This window comes from Oryzias latipes, chromosome 4, assembly GCF_053564925.1.
Source record: "Oryzias latipes strain Hd-rR chromosome 4, Olatipes_Hd-rR_3.1".
In the NCBI taxonomy this organism is placed as follows: Eukaryota; Metazoa; Chordata; class Actinopteri; order Beloniformes; family Adrianichthyidae; genus Oryzias; species Oryzias latipes.
Window position 1 is genome coordinate 27,225,764 of NC_136240.1, and position 27,765 is coordinate 27,253,528.

The 27,765-nt window shown below is 43.3% G+C and overlaps 1 protein-coding gene and 2 long non-coding RNA genes across 7 annotated transcripts; 2 read left to right on the forward strand and 1 right to left on the reverse strand.

The window, feature by feature from the left end:
- Positions 1-1,852: 1,852 nt before the first annotated feature.
- LOC144991935 (uncharacterized) lies at positions 1,853-20,418 on the reverse strand. The gene is made up of 5 exons (XR_013655614.1): positions 20,304-20,418; positions 12,853-12,879; positions 12,741-12,765; positions 12,557-12,605; positions 1,853-2,245 (listed from the first exon to the last, which is right to left on the reverse strand). It is a non-coding gene; the product is annotated as an uncharacterized LOC144991935 (long non-coding RNA).
- LOC144991934 (uncharacterized) lies at positions 3,208-5,358 on the forward strand. 3 transcript variants are annotated; one of them, XR_013655613.1, is made up of 4 exons: positions 3,208-3,368; positions 4,148-4,283; positions 4,363-4,492; positions 4,668-5,358. It is a non-coding gene; the product is annotated as an uncharacterized LOC144991934 (long non-coding RNA). The 3 variants fall into 3 exon arrangements; XR_013655612.1 differs by having other exon boundaries at positions 3,210-3,368; positions 4,094-4,283; XR_013655611.1 differs by having other exon boundaries at positions 3,214-3,368; positions 4,111-4,283.
- Positions 19,469-27,543, forward strand: LOC101172401 (antiviral innate immune response effector IFIT1-like). 3 transcript variants are annotated; one of them, XM_020702574.3, is made up of 4 exons: positions 19,469-20,434; positions 24,411-24,520; positions 24,896-25,112; positions 26,128-27,543. In XM_020702574.3, exons 3-4 carry the CDS (start codon positions 25,108-25,110, stop codon positions 27,437-27,439), a joined length of 1,317 nt encoding a protein of 438 aa, XP_020558233.1. In that variant the 5' UTR covers positions 19,469-20,434; positions 24,411-24,520; positions 24,896-25,107; the 3' UTR covers positions 27,440-27,543. The 3 variants fall into 3 exon arrangements, with proteins under 3 accessions (XP_020558233.1, XP_078802324.1, XP_004068291.1); XM_078946198.1 differs by having other exon boundaries at positions 24,899-25,112; XM_004068243.5 differs by having other exon boundaries at positions 19,470-20,434; positions 26,131-27,543.
- The last annotated feature ends 222 nt before the right edge of the window (positions 27,544-27,765 follow it).

Consider the following 27,765-nt stretch of genomic DNA (forward strand, 5'->3'; position numbering starts at 1 on the left):
CACTGCAAGGTGACACATCCATGCTAAACATGTTGACAGGGTTTACAAAGCAGAAAAAAACAGCAGAAAGTTTAAAACCAAATCACATCCAGACGTCAAACATAGCAAATCGTGGAGGCCTCAACACAGTAAACTAAACGCACAGTGTCATAAGTGCAGCAGTTCATCACCCCATCCAAAACGTGAGTGTGCAGCTAATGAAACAGTATGTCATGCATGTGGGAAAAAGGGACATTACATGAGAGTCAGGAAGACTTTGAATGAAGTGGAGGAAGATTTTAATGCCTTAGTGTTACCAGCAGTGGAGAGCCGTGGATGGTAAACATCATCATAAACAACAAAAGTGTGTTATTCAAAATAGACACAGGAGCTGATGTCACAGTTTTACCATTTCAGGTGTTCAAAGAAATCTTCAGAGACAGTTGCCCACCCACTCTTCAAAAGACCTGCTATTCACAAGTTGGAGTTAGTTACTCGATTAGACACTCTCATCATCGAAACACTAAAAGTCAGCTACCAGCTACTAAACTGTGCAGCGGTCTTGGCGAAGTGAAGCAGCCATACAACATCAAGTTAAGGCCAGATGCTCAGCCCTTCTCATTAAAGAGACCTCAGAGAGTTCCATTGCTGCTCATGGACAAAGTAAAGAAGGAACTGTCCTGCATGGAAGACTTAAGTGTGATAAGCAAAATAGAGGAGCCAACAGACTGGTGTTCTGGCATGGTGGTGGTACCCAAAAAGAAAACAGACAAGGTGCGCATTTGTGTTGATCTCACACACCTCAACCTTTCTGTGTGTCGAGAAAAATACATCCTGTCATCAGTGGAAGAGACACTTGGCAAATTGGCTGGAGCCAGTATTTTCAGCAAACTGGATGCTAATATCGGATTTTGGCAAATTCCCCTTACAGAAGAGTCAGCCAAATACACCACCTTTATTACACCTTTTGGCCGTCACTATTTTAGGCGGCTACCTTTTGGCATTGCTTCTGCTCCTGAACATTTCCAGAACAGAATGTCAGAAGTCATAAACAGCCTGGAAGGTGTGGTTTGCCACATGGACGATGTGTTGGTTTGGGGCAGAACACAGGAAGAACATGACACTCGCCTACATGTTGTGCTTAAAAGGCTGCAGGAGGCAGGCATTTCACTGAATGTGGAAAAATGTGACCTGTCAAACCAGGAAGTGATCTTCTTAGGACATGTCATGTCAGCCAATGGCATTAGTCCTGATCCAAGCAAGACAGAAGCGGTGAAAAAAATGAGAGAACCAACAAATGTTGCTGAATTGAGGAGTTTTCTTGGAACAGTTAATCAGCTTGGAAAATTCATCCCTCAGCTGGCAGAAAGAGACAAACCTCTGAGAGATCTTCTTTCTAAAAAGAACTACTGGGTGTGGGGGATTGACAAATCCTGCCCCCACATCCCGTCATCCACCAGTTTACACTCTCTCCAGTTATCTTATAGCCCCTCACACCCCCAACCTAACATTACCGGTGCAACAAAAATGGCGAGCAATATTGAAGCTTTCCAGCCGTACAGTTTGTATCCAGATTCCAGCTCAGACGAGGAAAACTAAGGCGTCTGCAAGTGGATGTATCAGAGCAGGGAGCTGGTGGCCCACCCAGAATATTTTCTACATCACACATAGACTCTTTTTCAAACAACATTTTTCTGTCCACTCCTAATTCACCACAATTTTAATTAGCAATTTTAAGCTTAATATGTCCATCATCAGAAAAAATGCATGTAAAATTTCAAAAATGCTATTTTCATCAAAATGAATCTTTAATGGTCCAGAACTTTGATAGTTCAATAAAATGTAGTTGCAAGATCTACTACAAGTTCCTTTCTTTGAACAAAGTAATAATTATTGGATAATCATTAAATTCAATTTTTGTAGATTTTTTTAACCCTTTTTTCTATGAAAAACGTTCAAAATAAGATGGCCACATGATAGTGTAAACCGACAAAATGGAGATCTTTAATTGAAAAACAAACATATAAACAAAGAGTTCAATTACATAAATGACTTTTCTGAAATTTATCATAAGTGACTGTTTTTATTTACTGTCACAACAGAAAGCGGTAAATGTGTCACATATCTGGGGTCTAAAATCTCAGCGGAACCAAACTTTAGAGCAGATTTAAGAGGAGAGTTGAGACATTTAAAGGATAAAAAAGACAAAATAAAAGGAATTCAGTTGTTTCCTCTTCGACTCTTCTTGTGGCTCTTTTTTTAAATCCTACCTGATGAAAGCAGTGGCGGTTTTTGATATGGGCGATGTGGGCGGTCGCCCAGGGCGGCACGTCATTGGGGGCGGCATTTGCCATGCCTGATGCATTACACATAATGTGCTACATACTTAATTCAAAAAGGGAGCTTGGAGCTTTTTATTTGAAATTGCTTCAGCAGCCGACACTTCATGCTTTTATTTTGACACATCAGACTATTAAGAATGTCTTCCTCCTATTTCCTCTTCACACTTATGGTGCAAAAAAAAAAAAAGAATACCTCAGAGTGAAACAACGTAAAACAGGCACATGAAAAGGAATTAGGCAGAACAAACATCCGTGCTCAAACCAATTTCAAAAAAAGCAGGCAATGGAGATTATTTCCCACAATTCTTTGCTCCGACACAGCAGACCCGATGCGCACGTGACCACCGCCCTCTGCTACAAGACGCTTGCAGCCACACCTCTTTGCGGTAGTCTTTGGAACATAAGTCAAAAAACTCGAGAGGGGGGCGCAACTCGCCGGTGGCTGGCTGAATCACACTAACAGGTGATTGGGAGTCTTTTTCTATCTGACAATCAACTCTGGGCCGCAGCTATGAGGTGCCGTGTAGGACATAATTCAGAATTAGCATTCACAAACACATATGAAATCTCTCACACACACTAGTGAAATGCTTGTATACATACAACTGAAAATGTATTCATTCACATACACATGTGAAATCTCTCACATACGCATGTGAAAATGCTCTCACATACACATGTGAAAATGCTCTTACATACACATGTGAAAATGCTCTCACATACACTATCGAAAACGCTCTCACATACACATGTGAAAATGCTCTTACACACACTACTGAAAATGCTCTCACATACACATGTGAAAATGCTCTCACATACACATGTGAAAATCCTCTCACATACACTACTGAAAATGCTCTCACATACACATGTGAAAATCCTCTCACATACACATGTGAAAATGCTCTCACATACACTACTGAAATTTTCGACAGAAACGGAAGGCATTTCAGTAGAAACGGAAGTTGGCTGATTATCGCGAGATAATCATTCGTCTGAATCATTCGAAAATGGCAGCCGGTTGCGCAAGGAAAACCACCGAAACGTGTAAGTATATTAAAAAATATCCAGTATCTGTTGTAAAATATATTTGTAAATACTTAAGATGATGTGTTTAATATGTTATATTCCTCAATCAACAACCTAGATTGTTTTGAAGCTCATCAATTTCAGTAATGCTAAAGCTAACGCTAACGCGAATTAGCGCCGAAGGCTAAAAACAAACGCTAGATATTACATCAAAAAGCAGTGACTTCTAACCGTAGTCACAAGTTATTAACACATGTTTTAAATGTGTTCATATATGTAGGGACAGACAAGGATGAGGAAAATCCGATCCATTTGCGGATGGAGAAAGATAGCCTGTTTGTTTTCAAGCTAGCTCGTGCCAGATGGGTAAAGAGACACATGATCAGATTTGACTTCATTTTAATAAACGGTTAATCGGTGTCGTACTGGGTTAAAGGTTTATGTTAAAGACCCAGAAGAGAGAGGAGGAAAGGGCTAGAAGGGAGGAACAGCGACAGGAGAGTCTGTTAAGTTTACTTGAGTTGAAATTATTGTTCTAAAATGTAATGCAGCCATTGTTTTTCCAATTTGTTTAATAAATGTATGAACAAAAATGAATAATTTACATGTATTATTTAAATCTGAGCTATTTTTAACAATCTCAAAAGGATTTTCATATAAATATCAGATGTACATATTTAGAATTTCGTTTTATATGTTAATATTTATTTTTATACATGTTAACAATAATCCTGGTCTTCTAGAGTCATGTGTGCCACAGTTGGAGCTGAAAGGAAAGCAAAGATTTGTCCTTGCAGACAGACGTGACTCTGCTCGTCCTGCATGTTCCTGGTGTTGTCCTGCTGTGGCTCAACATCTGTGGCTAAGCAGTCGCCTTTGCTGATGCACAGAATGTGCAGAATTGAACTGCAGGCAATGATTTTCATTGCAAAGGTTGGTTTTACTTCCAGTGCCCCCAGAAATATTGCTCTCCTCCTCATCTTTATCATGCCAAATGCTCTCTTCACAACAGAGCGTGTTCTGGAGTGGTTCTGGTTGTAACTGCCTCAATGGCATTCCTCATGGGTTCCCTGTAGGGTGTCAGCAGCATGATGGGATGTGCAATGCAGGGATACCCACCATCACCCAAAAGGATCCTTCAGGTGGGTTTGTTTGATTTACATAAATTGGGCTTTTACGTAGAACCCGTGAATCATGGATTGATCCTGGATTCCCAACAAAAATATCTATAAATTTGGCATTAGAGTCACATACAGCATGCATTTTAATGGAATAAAAAAGCTTCCTGTTAAAATAACAAGCTGCATTTTCTTTTAGGGCCTTTATTCTTATGTGGCAGCCATCAATGCTCCTTGTGACCCTTTGGAAGGAGAAAGACCAAGCGAGCTGCTAAAATCCAGAGGCGACTTATGGTAGTTCATTCCCACTGGGAAGCTGGGTGATCCTGCTCATCAGCTGGAGGATGCGGTCTGCCGTCCTGTGGACAACATCGCTCACGGTGGACCGTGTCATGTCAAAGACTCTGGCTACCACACTGTAAGATGTGCCACACGCCAGCCAGAAAAGAAACACCAGGACGTCAGTCTCCTGTGACCCCCCAGAGTGTGAGGAACCCGAAGCTAATGCTTCAGGACCATCGACCCAGATGCTCGATGGTCCTGCGGGTCAACCGAAAATCCAGTCTTGTGTCGGACTGACCGTCAGCGTAAAGGGCCAGGACAGACACCTTTGTGTTGGTAAAGCAGTAGAGACGTGGAAGACCCTGGAAAATGCAACATTAATTATTTCATTGAGGAAATTAAATCACATTTTTTTAATGTTTCTATTTATTTTGATGTCTTACATTTTAGATTATGAAGTATTTATTAATTCTGGAAAATCTCGTGGTTTTTATTTGGCTGGGTTTTTGGATTTTCATTTAAACTTTTAAAAATGAAAGTTTTTGTTTTGTTTTTGTTTAAAACAAGTGATATGGTTTGACTCTGAATAAAAAATTCTAAACTTTGAACTCACAAGTGTTTCATGTAATTGGACTACACAACTCACTTGAAAAAGAATGTTAAACTCTTACCCAGCAGACTGTGTAACCTTGAGCATGATTAGTAACAAAGTTTAAGTTAAAGTTTAGGTTTAACTAAAAAAAAAAGCTTTAAGTTTAACTCACAAGTTATTCTGTCTGGTCAGGGCATCCAGAGGAAATCTTCTGAGATGTCAGCTTGTCCTTGCCGTCCTGTGATGCTGCATATCTGCTCGTTTTCAGTTTGATCTCACGAAAAACGGTTGAATTATTGCCAGGAACACGGACAGATTCATTTTCAAAGCCATTTTCAGTAAGGTGTAAGAAAACTACAGAAAAAAATGCCTCCTTGGCACAAAAACAAAATAAATATTGGCATGAAAAAATAACTGTCATAATTCTCAGGCAGGACAGACCCAGACGCTGAAACCCAGAATGATAACACAGATCAGTGGCTTGGTAAGTAGACTGGAAGGAGGCTCGTGACGTGGCTGGAGGTAATATTGCGGCTGATAATTCCTGACATCCTCAGAGGCAGCAGGTGAGAAACAGGTGACTTCCACACAGGTGACCTTCGTGTTGATGAATCCTGTGACAAGGAGATATAACGTTAGTTCGAGGCGAGGCAAGGCAAGGAAAAAGCAAGGCATGGGCAGAACTAGACCAGGCATAGTCACCATAAGGGGTAACGAACTGGCGTTGAATGATTGAGCTGGATCTCCTTAAGAGCAGGCTGGTTGATGAGGGTGAAGTGGCCACAGCTGGTGGAGTCAGGAGCAGAGCAGAGCAGAGGGGGGCGGGGCTGACAGAGGCACCGTGACAGTACCCCCCCCCCCCCTAACGACCGCCCCTTGGCGGTCCAGGCCGACGATCCGGGTGAGCACGGTAAAAGTCGGAAATGAGGGTGCGGTCCAAGATGAGAGAACGGGAGATCCAGGATCGTTCCTCAGGGCCATAACCTTCCCAGTCTACCAAGAACTGATGACCACGACCCCGGCGCCGGACATCCAGAATGCGGCTAACAGTGTACGCCGGAGCGTTATCGATGAGCCGGGCGGGTGGAGGGGAAGTGGAAGGCGGGCACAAACTACTGTCCACAACAGGCTTAATTTGGGAGACATGAAAGGATGGGTGTACTTTGAGGGCAGCCGGTAATCGAAGACGGACACAGGTGGGGTTGATCACCTTGTCAATGGTGTACGGCCCGATGAAGCGGGGAGCCAGTTTGCGGGACGTGGCCTGGAGGGGAATGTTCTTGGATGATAGCCAAACCCTCTGACCTGGTTGGTATGTGGGACTCACCACCCTGCGGCGATTGGCAGCGCGGCAGTTGCTCTCTTTGGTGCAGAGGAGAGCAGCTTGAGTTTGACGCCATATGCGCTGACAGCGCTGAAGATGGTCCTGGACGGAGGGCACTGCCAGATCTAGTTCGTGGGAAGGAAACAGGGGTGGTGAGTACCCGAGGGAGGCTTCAAAGGGTGACACACCTGTGGCCGATGAGGGATGCGAATTGTGCGCATACTCAATCCACACCAGGTATTTGGACCAGTCCATGGTGTTCTGGGAGGCGAGACAACGGAGGGAAGCTTCCAGCTCCTGATTGGCCCTCTCCGCCTGCCCATTGGATTGGGGGTGGTAACCTGATGTGAGGCTGACAGTGGCCCCTAGGGCTGAACAGAAGGCTTTCCAGACCTGAGATATAAATTGTGGTCCGCGGTCTGACACAATGTCAGCTGGTATGCCATGATGTCTGAAGACGTGATTAACCAGTAAGTCAGCAGTCTCTGTGGCAGTAGGTAGTTGAGGGAGAGGGATGAAATGAACAAATTTTGAGAACCGGTCAATAACAGTGAATATGACGGAGTTACCATGAGATATGGGAAGACCGGTGACAAAATCTACGGCAATGTGGGACCAAGGCCTGGTTGGCGTGGACAGAGGTTGGAGAAGGCCTGAGGGAGGTGAGTTAGAAGACTTGGATCGTGCGCAGGTGGAGCAGGCGGCTACGTACTCTCTAACGTCCTTATTCATAGATGGCCAAAAAAAACGTCTGCGTAAGAGATTGAGTGTTCGGGAGACTCCGCCGTGACAGGCGATTCGGGACGAGTGGGCCCAGGTGATGACGTCTGACCTTAGAGATGGGGGAACATAGAGAGTGCCGTTAGGAGGAGTAGGATGGTTAGGCTCCTCACCTTGTGCTCGCATGACTTTGGATTCAATGTCCCACGTGAGATTGCCGATTATGCAGGTTTCAGGAAGGATGTTGGCGGTGGTGTCAGGATTCTCTGAAGTGCAGTATTTACGAGAGAGCGCGTCCGGCTTGGTGTTACGGCTGCCAGGTCTGTAAGTGATAGAGAATCTGAACCGGTCAAAAAACAGACACCAACGGGCTTGGCGTGAATTGAGTCTTTTGGCTGAGCGAAGGTATGCAAGATTTTTATGGTCTGTCCAAACTATGAATGGTTGTGCCGCTCCCTCCAGCCAATGACGCCACTCTTCTAGAGCCAGTTTTATGGCGAGGAGTTCCCGGTTTCCCACATCATAATTGCGTTCGGCTGGCGACAGTTTTCTTGAGAAAAAGGCGCATGGCTTGAGTTTACCAGAAGATTCCTCGCGCTGAGAGAGGACTGCCCCTACGCCGGAGTCAGAGGCGTCGACCTCGACGACAAATTGCCTAGAGATGTCGGGTTGGATGAGGATGGGAGCAGAGACGAACAGTCTTTTCAGGGTGTCGAAAGCAGTCTGAGCTGAGGGGTTCCACTGGAAGGTCTTGGAGGTGGAAGTGAGTTGAGTGAGGGGAGAAGCAATAGAACTGTAATTCCTAATAAAGCGGCGGTAGAAGTTGGCAAAACCAAGGAACTGTTGTAATTTTTTCCGAGAGGTGGGAGGCTGCCATTGGGAAACTGCTTCGATCTTGGCGGGATCGGGGCGTATGCTGCCAGCTTCGAAGATATAGCCGAGGAAAGGAATGCTGGAAGTGTGAAACTGGCATTTCTCTGCTTTTACAAACAGCTGGTTTTCCGATAGTCTTTGGAGGACTAAGCGGACGTGATTTTGATGTAGAGCGGGATCTTTAGAATAGATCAGGATGTCGTCAAGGTACACGAAGACAAAACGATTGATGAAGTCTCTAAGGACGTCGTTTACGAGACGTTGGAAAATCGCAGGGGCGTTGGTTAGGCCAAAGGGCATTACTAGATATTCATAATGGCCCACCGGGGTGTTAAATGCAGTTTTCCATTCATCACCTTCCTTCATACGCACCAGGTGATAGGCGTTACGAAGGTCGAGTTTAGAAAAAATGCGAGCCTCCTGAATGGAGTCAAAAACTGAGCTGATGAGTGGTAGGGAGTATTTATCTTTAATAGTAATCTGGTTGAGTTCCCGGTAATCGATGCAGGGTCTGAGAGATTTGTCCTTTTTTTCCACAAAAAAAAACCCCGCACCGGCAGGAGACGAGGAGGGACGGATGTGTCCAAGAGAAAGGGCATCCTGAATGTACTGCTCCATGGCCGCTTTCTCAGGACCCGAAAGATTAAACAACCTCCCCTTGGGGAGCGGAGCACCGTCTAACAAATTGATAGCACAATCATAGGGCCTATGAGGTGGTAAGGAAGCGGCTTTGGATTTGCTGAATACGAGCTTTAAATCATGATAACATTCAGGTATGTTCGACAGATCGATGGTTTCGGATTCATAAACATTGGGAGTAGATACAGATGGCAAAGCGGACTGGAGACAGTTCCCCATACAAAAATCACTCCAACTAGTGATACTGTGGCGGCTCCAATCAAGTTGGGGGTTGTGGAGCTTAAGCCAGGTGAACCCAAGAACCACGGGAGTTTGGGGGGTCCGCGTAATAAAAAACTGAATTGTTTCACGGTGATTACCGGAAGTAACGAGCAGAATGGGTTTGGTGCGGTGAGTAATGAGTGAGAGGTGTTGACCTCCTAAGCCAGCGGCTTTGACAGGGGACGTGAGTCTCTCGGTGGGTAAAGACAAACTATTGACAATGCTATGATCAATTAGACTTTGTTCCACGCCTGAATCGATCAGAGCCTGGAGATCAAGAACTTTGGACAGATGACATAACTTGACAGGAACAAACAAGAAATCGTTAATCATGGTCGAAATTTCCCCCCGCGGCCTGTCACCTAGTGGTGGGGCTCTGTAGTTTGAACGAAGAGAGCATTGGATTACCTGATGGCCTAATTCCCCGCAATAAAAACACGCACCTTCATTACGGCGTCTTAGACGCTCCTCCGCAGAGAGCTTAGAATGCCCGATTTGTATGGGTTCATCGGAGGTCCTGCGCGAGGGTTCAGGTCGGGTCTTACTGATCCGGTCATGGTTACGCTCACGTAGCCTGATGTCTGAGCGCAGGGCGGCCGCTACTAAATCCTCGAAGGAGTTAGCCTCCGGTTGAGTGCAGAGATGATCTTTGATGGATTCATTGAGTGTTTGGTAAAATACGCCACGGAGTGCCGGGTCGGACCACCCGGCTTGCACCGCCAGGATCCGAAAGTCTATGACATGTTCGCTGAGGGAGCGATTGCGTTGTCTGAGGGCGAGCAGTTTGCGAGTGGCTTCTTCTTGTTTCCTGGGTTGGTCAAATACTAGGCGGAATTCTTCAATGAAATGATCGAAGGACGGAGTGATGGGGTTAGAAGCCAGAAACGCCTGAGCCCATTGTAAGGCTTTACTCCGTAAAGAATTGATGATTAGGGTGATTTTATTATGCTCGGAGTGTTAGTACCTCGGGGCACGCTGAAATAGTAACTGGCATTGCAGAAGAAAACCCCCGCATGCTTCGACGTCACCGCGGAAAGGTTCGGGTTGGAGTCGGAAATCTTCGGGTGTCATGGCGGAAGTGGTGATGTTGCCGGAAGAAAGCTGCGAGGTTGTAAAAGTGGGGTTAGAATTTTGTTCAGTTACTTCCTGAAGGATTCGTGAAATACCGTTAATACGTGAATTTAGGTCCTCTTGAATACTTGACATGCGAGAAATGGCGTTGGAATGCAATTCCAGGAACGTCCTCTGCTGGGCGACTGTGTGGTGGAGGAATTCCGGGTCAGCTGGGTCTGGATTTTGGCCAGTTCGTTCTGTCATAATTCTCAGGCAGGACAGACCCAGACGCTGAAACCCAGAATGATAACACAGATCAGTGGCTTGGTAAATAGATTTTAATCTCACTGGAGATAACTAGATTATTTTGACAGGATGGCAATCCAGACTGGAAGGAGGCTCGTGACGTGGCTGGAGGTAATATTGCGGCTGATAATTCCTGACATCCTCAGAGGCAGCAGGTGAGAAACAGGTGACTTCCTCACAGGTGACCTTCGTGTTGATGAATCCTGTGACAAGGAGATATAACGTTAGTTCGAGGCGAGGCAAGGCAAGGAAAAAGCAAGGCATGGGCAGAACTAGACCAGGCATAGTCACCATAAGGGGTAACGAACTGGCGTTGAATGATTGAGCTGGATCTCCTTAAGAGCAGGCTGGTTGATGAGGGTGAAGTGGCCACAGCTGGTGGAGTCAGGAGCAGAGCAGAGCAGAGGGGGGCGGGGCTGACAGAGGCACCGTGACAATAACTTGGGGGTTTATTTATGAACAAATACATTAAATCAACACCAAAGTGTTTGTAATTTAATTATTTATAAATCAGTCACGTTTTCCATGATCAGAACACAGCAGATTCATAAATAGTCTTTGTAAAATGTTCATATTTATTATGTTTTTACTCTGACAAATAAGTGTCATTCTCCGCGTTAAATAGGAGTAGTTCGCCTCCAGACCAGGTGGTGGCGGTAATGCGCCACTTTGTTTCCGTGTCAAGCGCGTTATGAACAACACCCAAAAGAAAAAAGTACTGAGCACGGGTGTCTGAATTGCTTTTAAATTCAGAGAACTATATAGAACTATATAGTTCTGCACTATATAGGGTTTTAGTAGTTAGGGATCACGGCAGGAATTCGGACACAGGTTCATTTCCACTGAAATGCCTTCAGTCGAGCAACTTCGTTTCTAACAATAAAGTAAAAAAAAAAACGTTGTTTCTACTGAAATGCCTTCCGTTTCTATTGAAATTTTCACATGTGTATGTGAGAACATTTCACATGTGTATGTGAGAGCATTTTCAGTAGTGTGTGTGAGAGCATTTCACATGTGTATGTGAGAGATTTCACATGTGTATGTGAGAGATTTCACATGTGTATGTGAATGAATACATTTTCAGTTGTATGTATACAAGCATTTCACTAGTGTGTGTGAGAGATTTCACATGTGTATGTGAATGCTAATTCTGAATAATGTCCTACACGGCACCTCATACGCAGCTGCGCCTCCCGTCATAGAGACGGAGCTGCGTGTGTCAGAGGGAAGGGGAGGGGGGATGAGCGCAGACCATTTTTTATGGATTGAGTTTTTTTGGAGGATTTCTAACTGTTGGTGTTGCACAAATTTAGGGAAATGCCAAATATTTTTGGAGTAATCCCACTGATGAGTTCTAAGATTTAGTCTTTAATGTTTTATAAGACCTAAACATATTAATCACAATAAGTTTCATTTTTTAGATCTAACCCCTCTGTTATGTTTCACAAAGACACACACAGGACGTCACACATTAAGAAATTATTGCTAAAAATGAAGCAGGAGTCCAGCTCTAAAAAAAATGCTCTAAAAAATGATGAAAGAGCAAAAAAATGGAATTATTTGATATGTAATTTCTTATTAATATTTCCAGGCTTTCTTTGTTTTTTGTCCTGCAGCATGTTCATATTTGTATAATTTTGACAGAATATATTTAAATGGAGAACAAAATATTAAAAGTTATTAGTGTGTAGTTCAGTAAATCTTTATCTTCTTCAGCTCAAACCTTAAGCGTGTTTTTTAACTTAGGCCCCTGTGTGACTGAGTTTGACCCCCCGTAATACGAGTCTAGAAAATTCATGCATTTTTTGATTAAAATGGCTAAATAGAAGATAGGGAACACAACAGGATGTTGTCAAATTTTGTATGTGTGCGGGGGGGGGGGGGGGGGGGCGCTGGTGGGGTTACTCGCCCAGGGAGTAAGTTAGTGTAGAACCGCCACTGGATGAAAGGAAGCAAAAGTTTTTGGTTTATTAGCAATCTGGGACAACCCTTCAAAGAAAAAGGTTCACAATCAGAAATCCACAGCAGCAGCTCTCACCTCTCAGGAGACTTGCTGTGGGGACGGTGTTTGTGGCTCCGGTGATGACCTGCCAGACAATAACAATTAATTAATAAAATATAGTAAAAGAAATCACAGTTTTACTTAAGAAACAGTTTTTGTTGTTGCCGTGAAGTGTAATATAGGTTGATCCGAGGATTATCTTCTCCAGAACGCCATATACCGGGAGTTCTCTCCGAGGTGACGGGCTGTTTAACAAAATAAGGAAAACAATTTAAAAGCGAAGTATTTATTTAAAAAAAAAATTATTTTAACTCAATCCAGTAAAGCCTTGCCTTCGCTTCTTAGGAGATCTGCTCTTCCTGTAACACAAAAAAAGTTGGTTTTGGTAACTTGTAAAAAAAAAACATAATTGTAGGAGCTAAAGGCCTAGAAACTATTTAACTAAGTTCTAGCTCCTTTGATACACTGAGATGTGCGACGCCAGATTTGATTGACGCGCCAAGCGGGCTGTCGTTTCCTTATACGACGAAGAAAAATGAGTCCTTTACTCCGATCAACTTTGCATTACTTTGTTTCTTTTTATTAATTTACACTACTGAACGGATTGGACTACTTTTTTGCTTCATTTCCCGCACAAGCGGTCAAAAACCATTTCTCCATCTGGCTCATGCACACCTGTCTGTGGTCAGATAATCAACAAATTTATAATTGACAGCAAAACATGAAAACAGCGACACCCACAGGACATTTTTCTCAATAGGGCTCCTACACACCGGCCCCTAAATTGTTATACAATTGAATAACAATTTACAAATACCTCTCAAAAAGGAGCCAAACATAGTTTACACTTCTTGTAACAAACAAAGTTTTGATATGGGCCTGTCGATTACATTAGATTTAGTTTGTAGTTTCACAGATCGTACAAGTCCCCTTTTGTCTGAATAAACTTCTAAGACTTTGCCAAGTAACCAGGAACCGCGGGGAGCTGATGAGTCCATGATTACAACTATATCCCCGACTAACAAATTCCTCTTCCTTTGATTCCATTTCTGTCTCTCTTGGAGTAAAGGCAAATATTCCCGTATCCACCTTTTCCAGAAAAGATCAGCAAGCGTTTTCTAACATACTGGTCTTGCGGATCAAATATTCCAGGGGGTAGAGCAGGTTTCCTCTTGAGAAGAAGAAGATGGTTTGGTGTAAGAGGTTCCAAGTCATTTGGATCATCAGACATCTTCGTGAGTGGACGATCATTTAGAATTGCTTCTATTTCACAGAGTACTGTGGACAGTCCATCATCATCCAGTTGCTGCTGCTGTAGAACTGAACAAAGAACCTTACGAATTAGGCGGATTAAACGCTCCCATACGCCTCCAAAATGTGAAGCTCCTGGTTGGTTAAAACTCCACTGTATTCCGGCTTGTGTCATAACTTTTGCAATTTTGTCTTGGTTTATTGCAGACAACGCTCTTTTTAGTTCTTTATTGGCACCGATGAAATTTGTGCCATTATCAGATCTTAGTTGCTTCACTTGTCCTCTTCTGCTAATGAAGCGACGCAAAGCATTTATGCATGAATCTGTATCCAGAGACGTTGCAACCTCCAAATGAACAGCTCGGCTAGCCATGCAAGTGAAGATGACCCCATAGCGTTTACAGGTTCCTCTTCCTCTTTTCACTTCCACTGGACCAAAGTAATCAACACCTGTGTTGGTGAATGGAGGCAGATCCGGAAGGATTCGTTCTTTTGGAAGATCAGCCATTTTTTGTGTTACTGATCTCCCATGAAACCGTCGACAAAATAGACACTCTGAAATTACTCGCCTCACCGCAGAGTTGGCATTTGTTATCCAAAATCTTTGCCTTAATTTGGAGAGTGTATAAGCCCGACCGCCATGACCAAGACGTTGATGTATGTATTTCAGAATGAGCATAGAGATATGCTGGTCCTTAGAAAGGATAAGAGGATGCTTGCTTTCTTCGGGCATTGCTCCTTTGCACAGTCTTCCACCTACTCTCAGAAGTCCATCATCCATGATGGGATCTAATTTGTAGATCGAACTTTGTTTACTCACACTTGAGTTTGACATCAATGCATGAATTTCTTTCATAAAACGCTGCTGCTGACAATAGCGTATGATGGCCAATTCAGCTTCCTTCACATCACTCAGTGTTAAGAAGTCAACCTTGCCAAATGTTGCGTCTGTTGCAGGTGTGACATTTTTCTGCTTTGTCCTTGTGGTTTCATCCTGTACAGTTTTCAACTGCTTTCTCTGTCGACCCTTTTCCAAGAGTATGGATTTAAGTCTAAGGATCCAGGCAACCGCAGTCGTTAACTTGCTCCAGTCTGAGAAATATGCAATCAACTTCTCTGTAGAGTTAGAAGCATCACAGCCACTGATTGCATTTACAGTTTCTTCTTTTCTGACCTCTTTGTCATTAGGATCAACTGAAAACTCCGTGAATGATGTTGGCTCTTCACATTCATGTGTCCAAAGAAATTCAGGTCCTTTAAGCCATACGCTGTCCTTTAGGAAGCTTGAAGCCTTCATTCCTCTTGAGGCTTTGTCAGCTGGATTATCTTTGGAGCAAACGTGTCTCCATTGTGAGGGTTCAGATGCTTCTCTTATAGAAGAGATTCTGTTTGCTACGAACGTGTGAAAGCGCTTGTTTTCATTCCGAATGTACTTCAACACGGAAGTACTGTCAGTCCAAAATACAGAACTTTCCAGTGAGATCTCTAGTTCTGTTTTTAGCATTGCATCCAGTCTAACAGCAAGAACAGCTGCTGTTAGTTCTAATCTGGGAATTGTTATAGGTTTTAAAGGTGTTACTCTGGCTTTGCCAAGCAAAATGGCTACGTGAATGTGATCATTCTGGTTTACCAGTCTGATGTAGGTTACTGTCCCATATCCACATTCACTGGCATCTGCAAAATGGTGCAATTGTGCACATTTGATTTTTCCAAATCCCACTGGCTTGATGCACCTTCTCACTTCAAATGTGGACAGTAGAGCTTATTCTTCAAGCCATTTTTTCCACTGGGACCGAAGGTCTTGTGGTAAAGTGTCATCCCATCCACATTTTCTTCTGCATAACTCCTGTTGAATCATCTTGGCACACAATGTGACTGGTGCAAGAAAACCTAAAGGGTCGTAGATCGAGCAGGTGACTGACAAAACACCACGTCTGGTGAGGGGCTTTTCTTTTATCTCCATTTTAAACATGAACACATCAGTCTCTGCACACCATTGCAGTCCCAAAGCCCTTTCTACTGGAAGTTTATCACGATCTAAATCCAGCTTCTTCAGGTCCTTGGCTCTTTGACTAGAAGTGATAGCTTCCAAAACGGCTCGACTGTTACTGATCCACTTCTCCAAAATGAACCCTCCTTTGGCGCACATAAAAATGAGATCTTTCATCATTTTTACTGCTGTCTCCTCCGTGGGGGAGCTCTTCAAGCAGTCATCAACATAGAAGTTTTTCTTGACTGTTTGACAAACCTCTGATTTGAATTCAGATTTGTTGTCATCTGCTGTTTTCTGGAGAGCGAAGCTTGCACAGCTTGGTGATGAAACGGCACCAAACAGATGCACAGTCATCCTATACTCTTCAGGCTCTTTAGTAAAATCTCCACCTGGCCACCATAGAAATCGCAGAAAGTCTCTATGTTCTTCCATTACCTTCACTTGGTGGAACATTGCCTGGATATCACCCATGAAAGCCACAGGTTCCTGTCTGAATCTTGTAAGAACTCCCAGCAATGAACTTGTTAGGTTGGGGCCTTGCATGAGCTCTCCATTTAATGACACTCCTTTGAAGGTGGCTCCACAATCGAAAACAACACGCAGGGATTTTTTCCTTGGATGTTGAACACCATGATGAGGGATGTACCAGACCTTTCCTTCCCTCCCCTTTATCTGCTGTTTAGGGACCCTTTCAGCATAAGATTTCTTGAAAAGTTCATTCATGTATCTTGAATACTCCTCTTGCCACGCTTTATCATGAATAAATCTCTTCTTTAAACTTTGAAGTCTTTGCTTAGCCACACTGTAGTTGTTTGGAAAATGAACCTCAGGATTTCTAAAGGGTAAGTTCATGCAGTACTGTCCGCCAATCAACGTAACTGAACTTTCCAATGTATTTAGAAACTTTACATCTTCTCTTGACATCTCTTTGTCTTTTGAAACCTTTTCATTAAACTCATAGCTGTACTGAATGGACAGCAATTCCTCAAGTTTATTCACAGAGATCCTGTTCACTGTAGCAGAGTGGGGGCACTCCTCCAAAACACCACTGTTTCCATTCAGTGGACCATTGACGACCCATCCCAACACTGTCTTAACGGCATATGGTCCATTTTCATTGCTGTTAATAACTTCCCAAGGCTCCAGTAGCTGGGGGGCGTTGGTACCTATTAATAGGTCGACTTCTGCATTTATTTTTGGCATGTGAATTTTAGACAAGTGAGGATGTTTCTTCAGATGTTCAGATGTTGCCATGCTCTCAGTTGAAACTGGCATTTTCCTTTGTGTCAATACTTCTGGCAGAGGATAAAAACTATGGTCTTCTACACCAGACACTTCTAGACCAATCAAAGAGTAGGCTGGAACAACAGTCTCCTGTCCCATTGTACGCAAGAGAAATGAAGTTTTTCTACCAGTAACATTCAGCTTTTGCATAAGATGTTCTGAGCAAAAAGTTGCTGAACTCCCAGGATCCAAAAATGCATGTGTTTTGATGACACAATTTCCCTTTTTTGCCTTGATCTTCACAGGAAGTATAGATAGGGCACAGTAATCCACTCCGGCCCCTGTATGTCCACATGTTGTCTGTAAAGTTGGTTTATTCTCTATGGACTCCTTTGACTGCTCTGCAGCTAGGGGCTGTCTTTTAATGTGGAGCACAGTAGGGTGCATTTGACTACAGGCCTCACATTTTAGCCGCTGCTCGCAAATGCGACTCACGTGACCAGTGCTTAAACATGCAAAACATAATTGTCTATCTTTAAGCCACTGAATCTTGTCTTTATGTTTCATTATTGTAAAGGCTTTGCAGTTTTCCAATAGATGGCCTTTTGCACAAAAAACACAGTTAGGAAACTCTTTGTTGTTGCTGGGTTTTTTAAATACACCTGATGTTACTGTAGTGGCCACAGTGTTTCCTTTGAATCCAAACTTAGGAAATGACTTGGGTCTTATAAAGGATTTTGCATGAGAATTGTTTGATAAAGGATCTTGTATGTTGCCAAATAGAGGATCTGAAAGAATTTTTACATGTCGTTCAATGAAAGCGACAAGATCAATGAAATGAGCTCTGTTGTTGGTTCTTTCCATAACTTCATGTGCTGTGACTCTCCAATGTTCTCTCATTTTGTATGGCAACTTTGAGATTATAGCTCTCATGTTTGCAGGCATGTCAAGTTCTTGCATGTGCTGAAGCTCCGTCATAACATTACAACAGGAACGAAGGAATAAAGAAAATGCTTTTAGAGCTTTAACATCCTCAGCTTTTATTGTTTGCCAAGCCAACGCCTTTTCATTGTAAGCTGTTGCTATTTTATAAGGATTTCCAAAGTGGTACTGAAGAAGATCCTTGGCCACTGCATAGCCATGTTCAGGAGTCATATGTTGACAGCTACGCACCAGTTCTTGTGGTTGTCCCCTTGTAAACTGTTCCAAATAGTATAAGCAATCGGCTTTTCCTGTTTTTGCTTCCACTCCTTGCTCAAAAGCCTTGATAAAACGTCTATATTCCAGAGGATCCCCTTCGAATATGGGAATAGTTCGTGGTGGTAGAGATGTTGAAAGCTGCTGTTGCACAAGTGCTGATGTTATTTCATTTTGCTTCTCCATTATGTCAATTATGCGGTCATTTGGTGAGTTCCCAATCTGTTCTTGTTGGTTATTGCTGGAATAATGGTAGTTAGTTAATTGCCTTGTGTGATCACTTAAAACTAGAACTGATGAATGAGATTGAGTTTGTTGAACCGTTTTTTGCTTGTTGTGCTCTGGTTGTAGACTTATGCTGTGTTGATACTTGACAGCTGACTCCATTTGTTTGGTTTCCTTTGGTATTGCATCCATAGTCGGTTGTTGTCCCTTTGAAGCATTTTGATAGGCTAATTTCCATGTTTCTGGTTTGTATTCCTCCGCTGAGGGATTTAAAAGTGTTTTAGTCTCCATTTGATGCCTTTGCTTCTCAAAGTAAGAATTCATCCCATCGGCTTCATTTTCATACTCTTCATCTGCACCTTGCAGTACAGCAAGTTTAGCTGTGTAAGCTGCTAGTTCAGCCTCCAAGTCCAGTTCTTCCTTTTTCCTCTTGATTTGCAGTTCTTGTTCCTCCAGAGCATGTCTTTGTTTTAGTGCAGCCATACGAGCAATCAATGCAGCTTTGTCTGCTTGAGCTTTAATTCTTGAAGATGATGTTCTGCTTGATTTACTTCTCAGACTAGGCTTACTTTCAACATTGGAAATACTGTCATTTGGACCAACGTCATCTTCAGCATTCTCATTTTTAAACACATTTTCCTCATTCACAGAAATCCATGTTGTACCCTCAGAAATACATTCATTATTTAACAACATTTTAGCTTTAAACCACGTTTCATGTTTTTCACATTCATCGGATGGCAATAAACCCAACAAAGATTCATGCATACATGTGGCATCATTACAAACCTCAACAAGTTTATCAAGAGCTATTTGAACCTTTGTTTTATCACCTTTAACCATTAAACTTTGCAGTGATTTCCTAATGTTACTTGCTTTATTTAATTTCAGGTTTCTGTTATTTTGTAGCCTGTCCAGTTTATCAGCGAGAGCTTTTGCAGTCAGTCTAACCACTCGCTTTTCAGCTTGTATTTCACTGCCAGTCAAACTATTAGTTCTGTTCGCGGTGCACGCTGCAGCTCCCACTGTTACGTCTGACGTTGCGTCGCGCGTCTCCATGCCAACGCCCTCTTTTATTCAACAAGTTTTAAAGCGCTTATTGAGCAGTCTCGTCAATCAGTCAACCAATGCATTGGATTTTATGTTCAGTTATGTGTGCACACTTTTTAAATGGCCATTGAAGGTGTAGCGCTACTCATACCTCTGGGTTTTTGAAGTGTTGGGCGCCGAAAGCAGAGCTGAACTTGATGCGACCGCTTCAGTTGTCGGCTCTCTTCCTTGTCCAAATCCACGAATTATTCCAAATGTCCACTCCAATATCCCGATCGGATTCCAACAGAATCGTAGGCTGCGCTGGGTCTTGCTGATCTTGTTGCTGTCAGCACTGGGTCCAGCTGATTCGATCACTCAAACAATCCAGCGATGCTCCGAACTGGCTTCCGAATCCCGAGATTTCCATCAATCCATCCAAAGAAAGGAGAGGTTTTTGACTAATAAGTGTAGGAGCTAAAGGCCTAGAAACTATTTAACTAAGTTCTAGCTCCTTTGATACACTGAGATGTGCGACGCCAGATTTGATTGACGCGCCAAGCGGGCTGTCGTTTCCTTATACGACGAAGAAAAATGAGTCCTTTACTCCGATCAACTTTGCATTACTTTGTTTCTTTTTATTAATTTACACTACTGAACGGATTGGACTACTTTTTTGCTTCATTTCCCGCACAAGCGGTCAAAAACCATTTCTCCATCTGGCTCATGCACACCTGTCTGTGGTCAGATAATCAACAAATTTATAATTGACAGCAAAACATGAAAACAGCGACACCCACAGGACATTTTTCTCAATAGGGCTCCTACAATAATGACATAACATCTGAAACAACACCCACCCACTGTCTGGTTGAGCGGCTGCGTCTATCGTTGTCACGGTAACTCCCCCTGTGAGGAACCTCAAAGTAACCGGCGACGCGGCTGTCATCGGCACCGGAGCCCCCGGTAATATCAAAACTGTCCGGACAAAGCTGGTGAGTGTTTTCACAACAAGGAAGGTTTGCCCTGGCTCTGGACCTGGGGCCTGTTTCACAAAGGAGGTTCAACCAACTCTGAGGTCAAACCTGAACTCTGAGTTGGTCAATCGAGAGATTGACAACTCTGAGTTTTCAGTTTCAGAGCAGCTGATCCGCGTTAGATCAATCAACTCTGAGTGGACTGATTCGGAGGTGAGCGTGCGCACCGCGTCTATAAGAAGCCATTATCAATGGAGCGCAGATATCACGAGTCACCATGGCAACCGTGAAAACAAAGAGGTCTGCGTATTTTTCGCCAGCTGAACTTGACGTGCTGCTGCAGAGTTACAGTGAATATGAGCACATATTCCAGAAGAAAAGCAACACCGCTGCATCTGCAAAACAGAGACAGTTAGCGTGGAAAACATAGCTGCTCAAGTTAATGCCTAAGTTTGCATTTAAATCATTGTTATAAATATTGACTGTAATAACTTTTTAAATAGCGTAAGGTGTGAAATAAAAAATGGTGATATTTAGGTGTACTTTTGAAGTGTTATTCCTGGTGTAAATGCATGAAATGCTGCATAGTGTACAGAACCAATCTGGGGGAAAATGCATTTAACGTCGGTAATGTTTAGAGGACTTTTTTGTTAACCTTCCCCTCTAGCAAACGTTGGTCATTTTAATATTAATACATGCAATTGTGTTTTTAAAAGTGAACTTTTGTCTACTGTTGAACCTTTCGCTGCGCAAAGACTTCCTTCTTTTCTCTCGTCTTTCCGACCGTGCGTGGTCAAAAGCGCAGGGGAGATTTCCTTCAGGGCTGAAGGGAATTCTCCTTCGGGGTTCACTTCCCGTTGGAAACCCTCAACCTCCAGAGCGGAATAAGAAATGACTCCAAAACAGTTATTCTGGGAATGACACCTTCTCCGTCCTCCTCATCCGTGCTCAACCCCCCCCCCCCCCCCCCATCTGCACCTGCACTCGCCCCTCCCCTTGTCTCTCGTGGATTGCACCCCGCTCAGCACACACACGCTGCAACACTACCCCTGTATTGATCAAGTGGTATAGGTTTATATGGGATTAAGAAAGTAAGCAGTGCTAGAAAATTGTGTTTCCAAAAAGTAATTGTTACATTAATCTAATTCAATGTCCCTGATTTCATTTTCATGTAGATGCAATCCTGCAGGAATTAAAAGAACATGGCAGCAGCTAAAAATGAAGTATAAAAACATAATTCAATCAGGTCAAATGTGAGCATGTCATGGATGTAGGCTTTGTTGACAATATTTGACATATGAAACATCTACATAGCAAGACCTAATGTTGTTTTCATTTTGTATATGTAATTGACTGCAACGAAAAACGGTAACGCTCAAACAAAAACGTATGGGGAAATGACAAAACATCGAGTCGAGGTCTCAAAATCCTCGTACGACGTAAATGTAATTCTCTACGAATTAATGCAGCCTCCTCATCTATTGGGTCCTCCAAAAAAGGACAAGCCATTCTTGTCACTTAGATCGCGTGACGGAAATGTGGGCAATGAAGGTTGAAGCCAAATATAGTGCTTCGTCTTTAAAAAGGGGAGGGGACCGGCAAAAACTTCGAGTTTGGAGAATAAAACCTGCTCCCGACCAGGTTAGGTTCACAGCATAAGTAACCATGGATACTGACTCCGAGTAAAAGTTAACTCTCTTTCAGAAACGGGTTTGACTTACTCTGCTTTCTCTGGTTTGACAAACCTCCGATTCTGAAACGGAAAACCCAGGGTTTCCCTGATTTCCGGGTTTATGAACTCAGAGTTTACACTTAACCTCCTTTGTGAAACAGGCCCCTGGACCCCGATGTACTGGCTTTGTTTGTATCTTAAGGAAAAGTTAAGTTGTGAGGTGACCTGTCTAAAGGTTGGTGCTGCAAACTCTCGATTCAGCTCTTTTAAAGTTTCTGCTGAGTGTAATGAAGTCAGCTTTGGGCTGAGGGATCCTTAGTTAGGCGGGATAATGAGCCGCAAAAGACTGCTGTGGTTGGACTGAGCACTTCACTTAATGCGGGGGGGGGGGGGGGGGGGGGGTAATGTTGCTGTCCAAGGTCCTTAACACGCCATGGCAATACATGTTGCTTCATACAACTGCTGTGGCCTGCGCTTTGGTCAGAGCGAAAGAAGCTCGCTGCAGAGTTGTAGACAAACTTATGGAAACTTGTGACATTTTCTGTCTTCAAGAGACATTTATTTCTAAACAGGACCTGGAAAAATTGAACACCTTGAACTCTGACTTCCATGGCACATGGGGAGTCACACTCCACACTTCACATCGCACTGCTGATTTATGTGCCTTTTTTCAATCCTTTTGTGTGTATGTATGCATATTTTTATATGACTTTTAATGCCAGATTTGAAATTTGTTGATAAGGTGTTGTTTAAAGCTTTAAAAATCACAACAAAATATTTAAAAAAAAAGTTTATAGTGGAAAAAAGCTGCTTTGAGTTTCTAGAGTTTTTATTGATTTGGCCAGATGTATTTACACCGTGCATCCTTCAGGGCCTGGCAGTAGGCTTTTTGATGATCATGGTAGGCACACTTGTGAACGGTAAGTCTAGATCTTTTTAAATGGCATTCAAGAGCACGACCAGGCAGCCGTTTCATTTGGAGTAATGCTGGTGTGCACCAGGGAGAAGAGCGATCAAAACTAACTTTGCATGTCCTAATAGAGGCATGGAGGTCGAAAACACTGCTCAGGTATCCATCCATTTCCATTTCCAGAAAGACATTTGCCGTTTAGGTCTCATTTTAGGTAGTAGAAACATAAGGTCCATGGAAACCAGCTTGTGGTCAGACACTCCCAGATCATAGACTTGTAGGTTGTTAAAACCCTTGTGCTATCTTAGATGACCCCACCCTTACATTGACGTGTTCTCCCTACCACGACAAAGGTGGATATGTCACGAGGAGGGTGGCTCGAGAGCCGGTAGGACCCAGACGCAGAGACGGGAGGCAAACGGGTTCAGGATGTGGCGTGGCCAGAAACATGGAAGCATGAGCGTGGCTAGAAACATGGAACATGGGATGAAGGGACGAAGACACATGAAGACGTCAATGGACCAGCACAAGAGGAAGGGAGAGACGAGACTTAAATACAGACAGGGCAGACAAGACACAGGTGAACATGATCAGAACAGATAGGGACAAGGAAGTAAAACTCAGGAACATGACAACACAGAACACCTTTCAAAATAAAACAGGAAACAGAACCAAACATGACAGACCAAGAAATAAATCAAAAACCAAGACAAAAGAAACCCAAACCATGACAGGATAAAGGTGAAGAGGATTACATGTAATCCATGGACACCAGTGAAGACCTTAAATCATTGAAGAAAAAAGGTTCAGTGCACTGTCTAGTGGGCACTGTCTAGTGGGTCTAGATGACCCAACCCAACTTTTTCCATGTACCAGTAGCTGTAACTTTGGGGGCAGGCTTCATTTAGCTCTGGGAGATCCCATGTACTGTGCCTAGTTTCAACCAGGCACATAAAGTCCTGTTTTTTTTTCCATCCAAAATATGATCATGGATAAGGAGGGTTTTATTTGATAGAGAGTGTGCATTGAATAATTCCATTTTGGCGTAAGACAGATCTGACGGTTGCTGTTGCTGTAAACTCCTTAGCACAGTGTAGTCCACTCCATGCTCTCTATTCCGCCCAGAGCTTCTAGAAGAGGGGAGGGACGTATGGGTGCTACGTCATGTATGTGCGCCAGTGTTCTGATGGTGTGGTAAGGGTGAAACAGGTGAGGCCAGGATAAAATAAAGTTATGCCATACCGTCTGGGCTTTGCATGTTTTTCAGGGATTTTTACAGCGCTCCCCTTTGACTATTAATCCTCCTGATGTGTCAGTACGCACTGGCTTCCCCTAAACTCCAGAATCAAATTCAAACTCCTCCTGTTCACCTTTAAGTCCCTCCATAACCTGGCTTCTCCTTTTCTTTCCAGCCACGAAAGAAAAGCCAAGACCTCCAGCCATGTCGCGTCAAGACCTCCAGCCACGCCGCACCAAGATCACCGGCCATGCCAAGACCTCCCTCTCGCCACAAACCACACCGGTAAATAAACCATTACTTACCTATCCACTTACCTGTGTGTTCCTTCCAGGTTCCAGCATCTGGATCCGTTTCGCATCAGAAACATGACACCTCCTTTTGTAATAGTAAAACTGTCCAACACAAAAGGCCCTCAGCTCTCATCTGTTAGCTCAGTTATTGGACAGAACAGGTAAAAAAAATACACAGGAATGGAGTTATGAGTTCACTTCCTCCCATTCCAGATAATTAAACCCTTTTTGACTAACTTATCACTAAATAGTCTCATTCTGTCATGTTCTGTATGCTTTAGAGTTAATGTGTCTATTTTTTGTTTAGATTGCTTTGAATAAAGCTTTTCCAAGTCCAAACCCAACACTTTCCTTTCCTGGGTTTCAGCAGTTAAGTTTCGATTCTGGAAAATAGAGACAAAGGTTTTTCCCAAGGGAAAGTGACGTCACTACTCAGCGAGCTTCGCATGACGAAGCACTCTCAGCTCCCAAAGCGCACAGACGGATGCGCGCATAAAAGGATGCTGAAACTGAGGAGCTGGAGTGCCACTGAGAAGACGAGTTGTGAGGAAAAAGACTACGAAAGACAGGCAGATCGTCATGAGGTAAACGATTTTTTTTAAATTTTATTTTAAATTTAGTTTTTGTTTTTCATTTATTTATTTTATCTTAAGGCTGATGTCATTTGGACGTATTTACTTGCGAACAGCACAAACGATGGAAATTAATGTTGGCCAAACATGCTGCCAAGATGCGCATTGCTGCATTGCACGCACATATTTAAAGTGCTTCCAAGCTCCAAGGCTTAATGTTGTTGTTGGCAGCACATATTTAAAGTTAACTTAAAGTTAAAGTCTGATTAGTTGTCACGCGCCTTGGTGTGTAAAAGGTGTTGATCCATCCCCTGGAGGAGCGGGGAGCAGCAGAAACAGCCGCACTTAGGAACCAGTTGGTCAGTGGCTTTAAATGACAACCTCCCAAAGTCTTCCTGTAGGAAAATCGACATTTTGCTAACATAATTACTGGCCATTCTCTTAAGGTTACCAAATGTATCTTAAAAACATGTATCATGAGGTTTTCCTCTGATGGATTCAATCCTGATCCAACAGTATTTGTCCTGGTCACTCCCAGAGAAAGCCTCAACATCTTCATCTCTGCTACCTCCAGCTCTGCTTCCTGTCTCTTTCTCAGTGTCTCTAAGCCAACAACATGACTGCTGTCACCATAGCAGCAGGTTGGAATGTTGTGGAGGAAGATTCCAGATTTGGAATGTGCAGTGGCAAACACAGAACATTCTATATGACTTTGGAAGGGTGGCAAAACATGGAAGACCATTCTAAATGAAAGGATCAAATATACATATTTGAAAAAGTTCCATTGTTGTAAATTATATTTGTTGTTATATTGTTATTATATATCGTTATTATATTGTTATATTGCCCCATGTAGCCCCGCCCCTGGGTATGTGACAAAGGAGTTTCAAAGGGAATGCAATGACAGGTGTGGAAGATTGTGATAACGCATCGGTCAAAATACAAAAAGTCTCCAAAGTAATCGTTTCTGTTTCTGTGACGTGTCTGAACATTTCTCTTTGTCTTATTGGTGTCTGTTCTTGTCCAGCAGTTCTTCTCGGACTCTGTCCAAACTGGAGGCCCTGGAGTGTCACTTCACCTGGGTCAAGGAAACCACCAGATCACAGCTGTTGCACATCAGGGTCCAGCTTGAGGACATTGGCACAGATGAGGGAAATTTTTGGTTGGGTTCCATTTACAACTTGTGGGGGTTTGTCCTCTACGAGCTAGGCTCTAGTAAAGAAGCCCATCAGTACTTCAGAAAGGCCACAGAAACCTTACAGCGGCTGAGGAAGGAAGATGAGGGTCCCTGGCTGATGGTGAACTATGGAAATCTAGCCTGGCTGCACCATCATCTTGGAGAAGAGGCAAAGAGTCAAGATTACTTGTCAAAGGTTGAAGCTCTCAAAAGTAAATTCCCATCTCCATCCCAGGATGAGCTCCACCCAGAGATCTACGCTGAGAAAGCTTGGACTCTGATGAAATTTGGTAAAAAAAACAAGCTGCTAGCTGCAGATTACTTTCAGAGATCCTTCAAGATGCAGCCAGACATGGTGCAGTGGCAGTCCAGCCGTGTGATTGCACTGGCCAGTGCTGCTAAGCACTGTGACACAGGCCTGAGTGATGACCTAATGCAGGAAATTAGAACAGCCCGAGAGCAGGATCCAGAGAATCTGTACGTGGCTGCTGTGGAGCTTAAGGAAAGAGGCAAAAAAGGAGAATCAGTGAAAAATGAGGCGGAGACGCTGGGTCAAAAGATCCTTCTGCAGCCTGTCAGCAGCTACAGTGGCCTGAAACCCCTCCTGATGCTGCACAGGGAGCTGGGCTCGCTGGATGAGGCCATCGTTCTGACTGAGGAGGCCTTGGAGCGGCATCCTGATGAGCGCTACCTGAAGAGATGTGCCTCTCTCTGCTGCAAATGGAAAGTCCTCATGTTTACTACTGATCGAGCAGACCAACGTACGATTGAGAGAGCCATAAAGCTGCATGAGGAGGTCATTGATCTCTACCCAGACACATCATTTGTGAAGAGGGTTGATCTGGCATATGTTCAGGCAAAGTCGAGTCATGGCCGCGAGATAGCATACCAGATGTTCCAAGACCTGCTCGCAAGGAGAGACCTGGATTCTGAAGACAAACAGCTGCTATACTACAACTACGCCAGATACCTCTACTTCCACCGTCAGGACAGTAATGAGTCCATTCGGTATCACATGAAGTCAGCAGAGATTCAAGAGAGGAGTTTGTATGGGAAACTAAGCATCAAAGTGCTCCAAAAAATATGCGACAGAGGAAGGATCAGGATGTGCCCAGAAATCAGGAAGTTTCTGGAAAACCTGCCGGAAGATGATTCTGAATAAGGTTTTACCAACATAAGCTGATTTGATTGTTTAGTGTATTGATCCTGTAGAATAACTCTTCAACTCACATGAATTAATCCTTAATAAACATTTAACCAACAAAACTTTATTCTGATCATTTGAATTTATTAAACTCCTATTGTGTGGGTTTCATTTTTTTCTTACAGGCCACACAAAAGAAATTGTTTTGAACTCCCACTCCAATCATCTTTTGATCTATTTTAAAGTGTTTCAGTGTTTTTTCTAATCATGCAGTTTTTTAGCCAAAATGTAAAAGAATTAAAGCCGCAAGCAGTGTTGTATGGCCCGCAGGCACACCCCGCCCC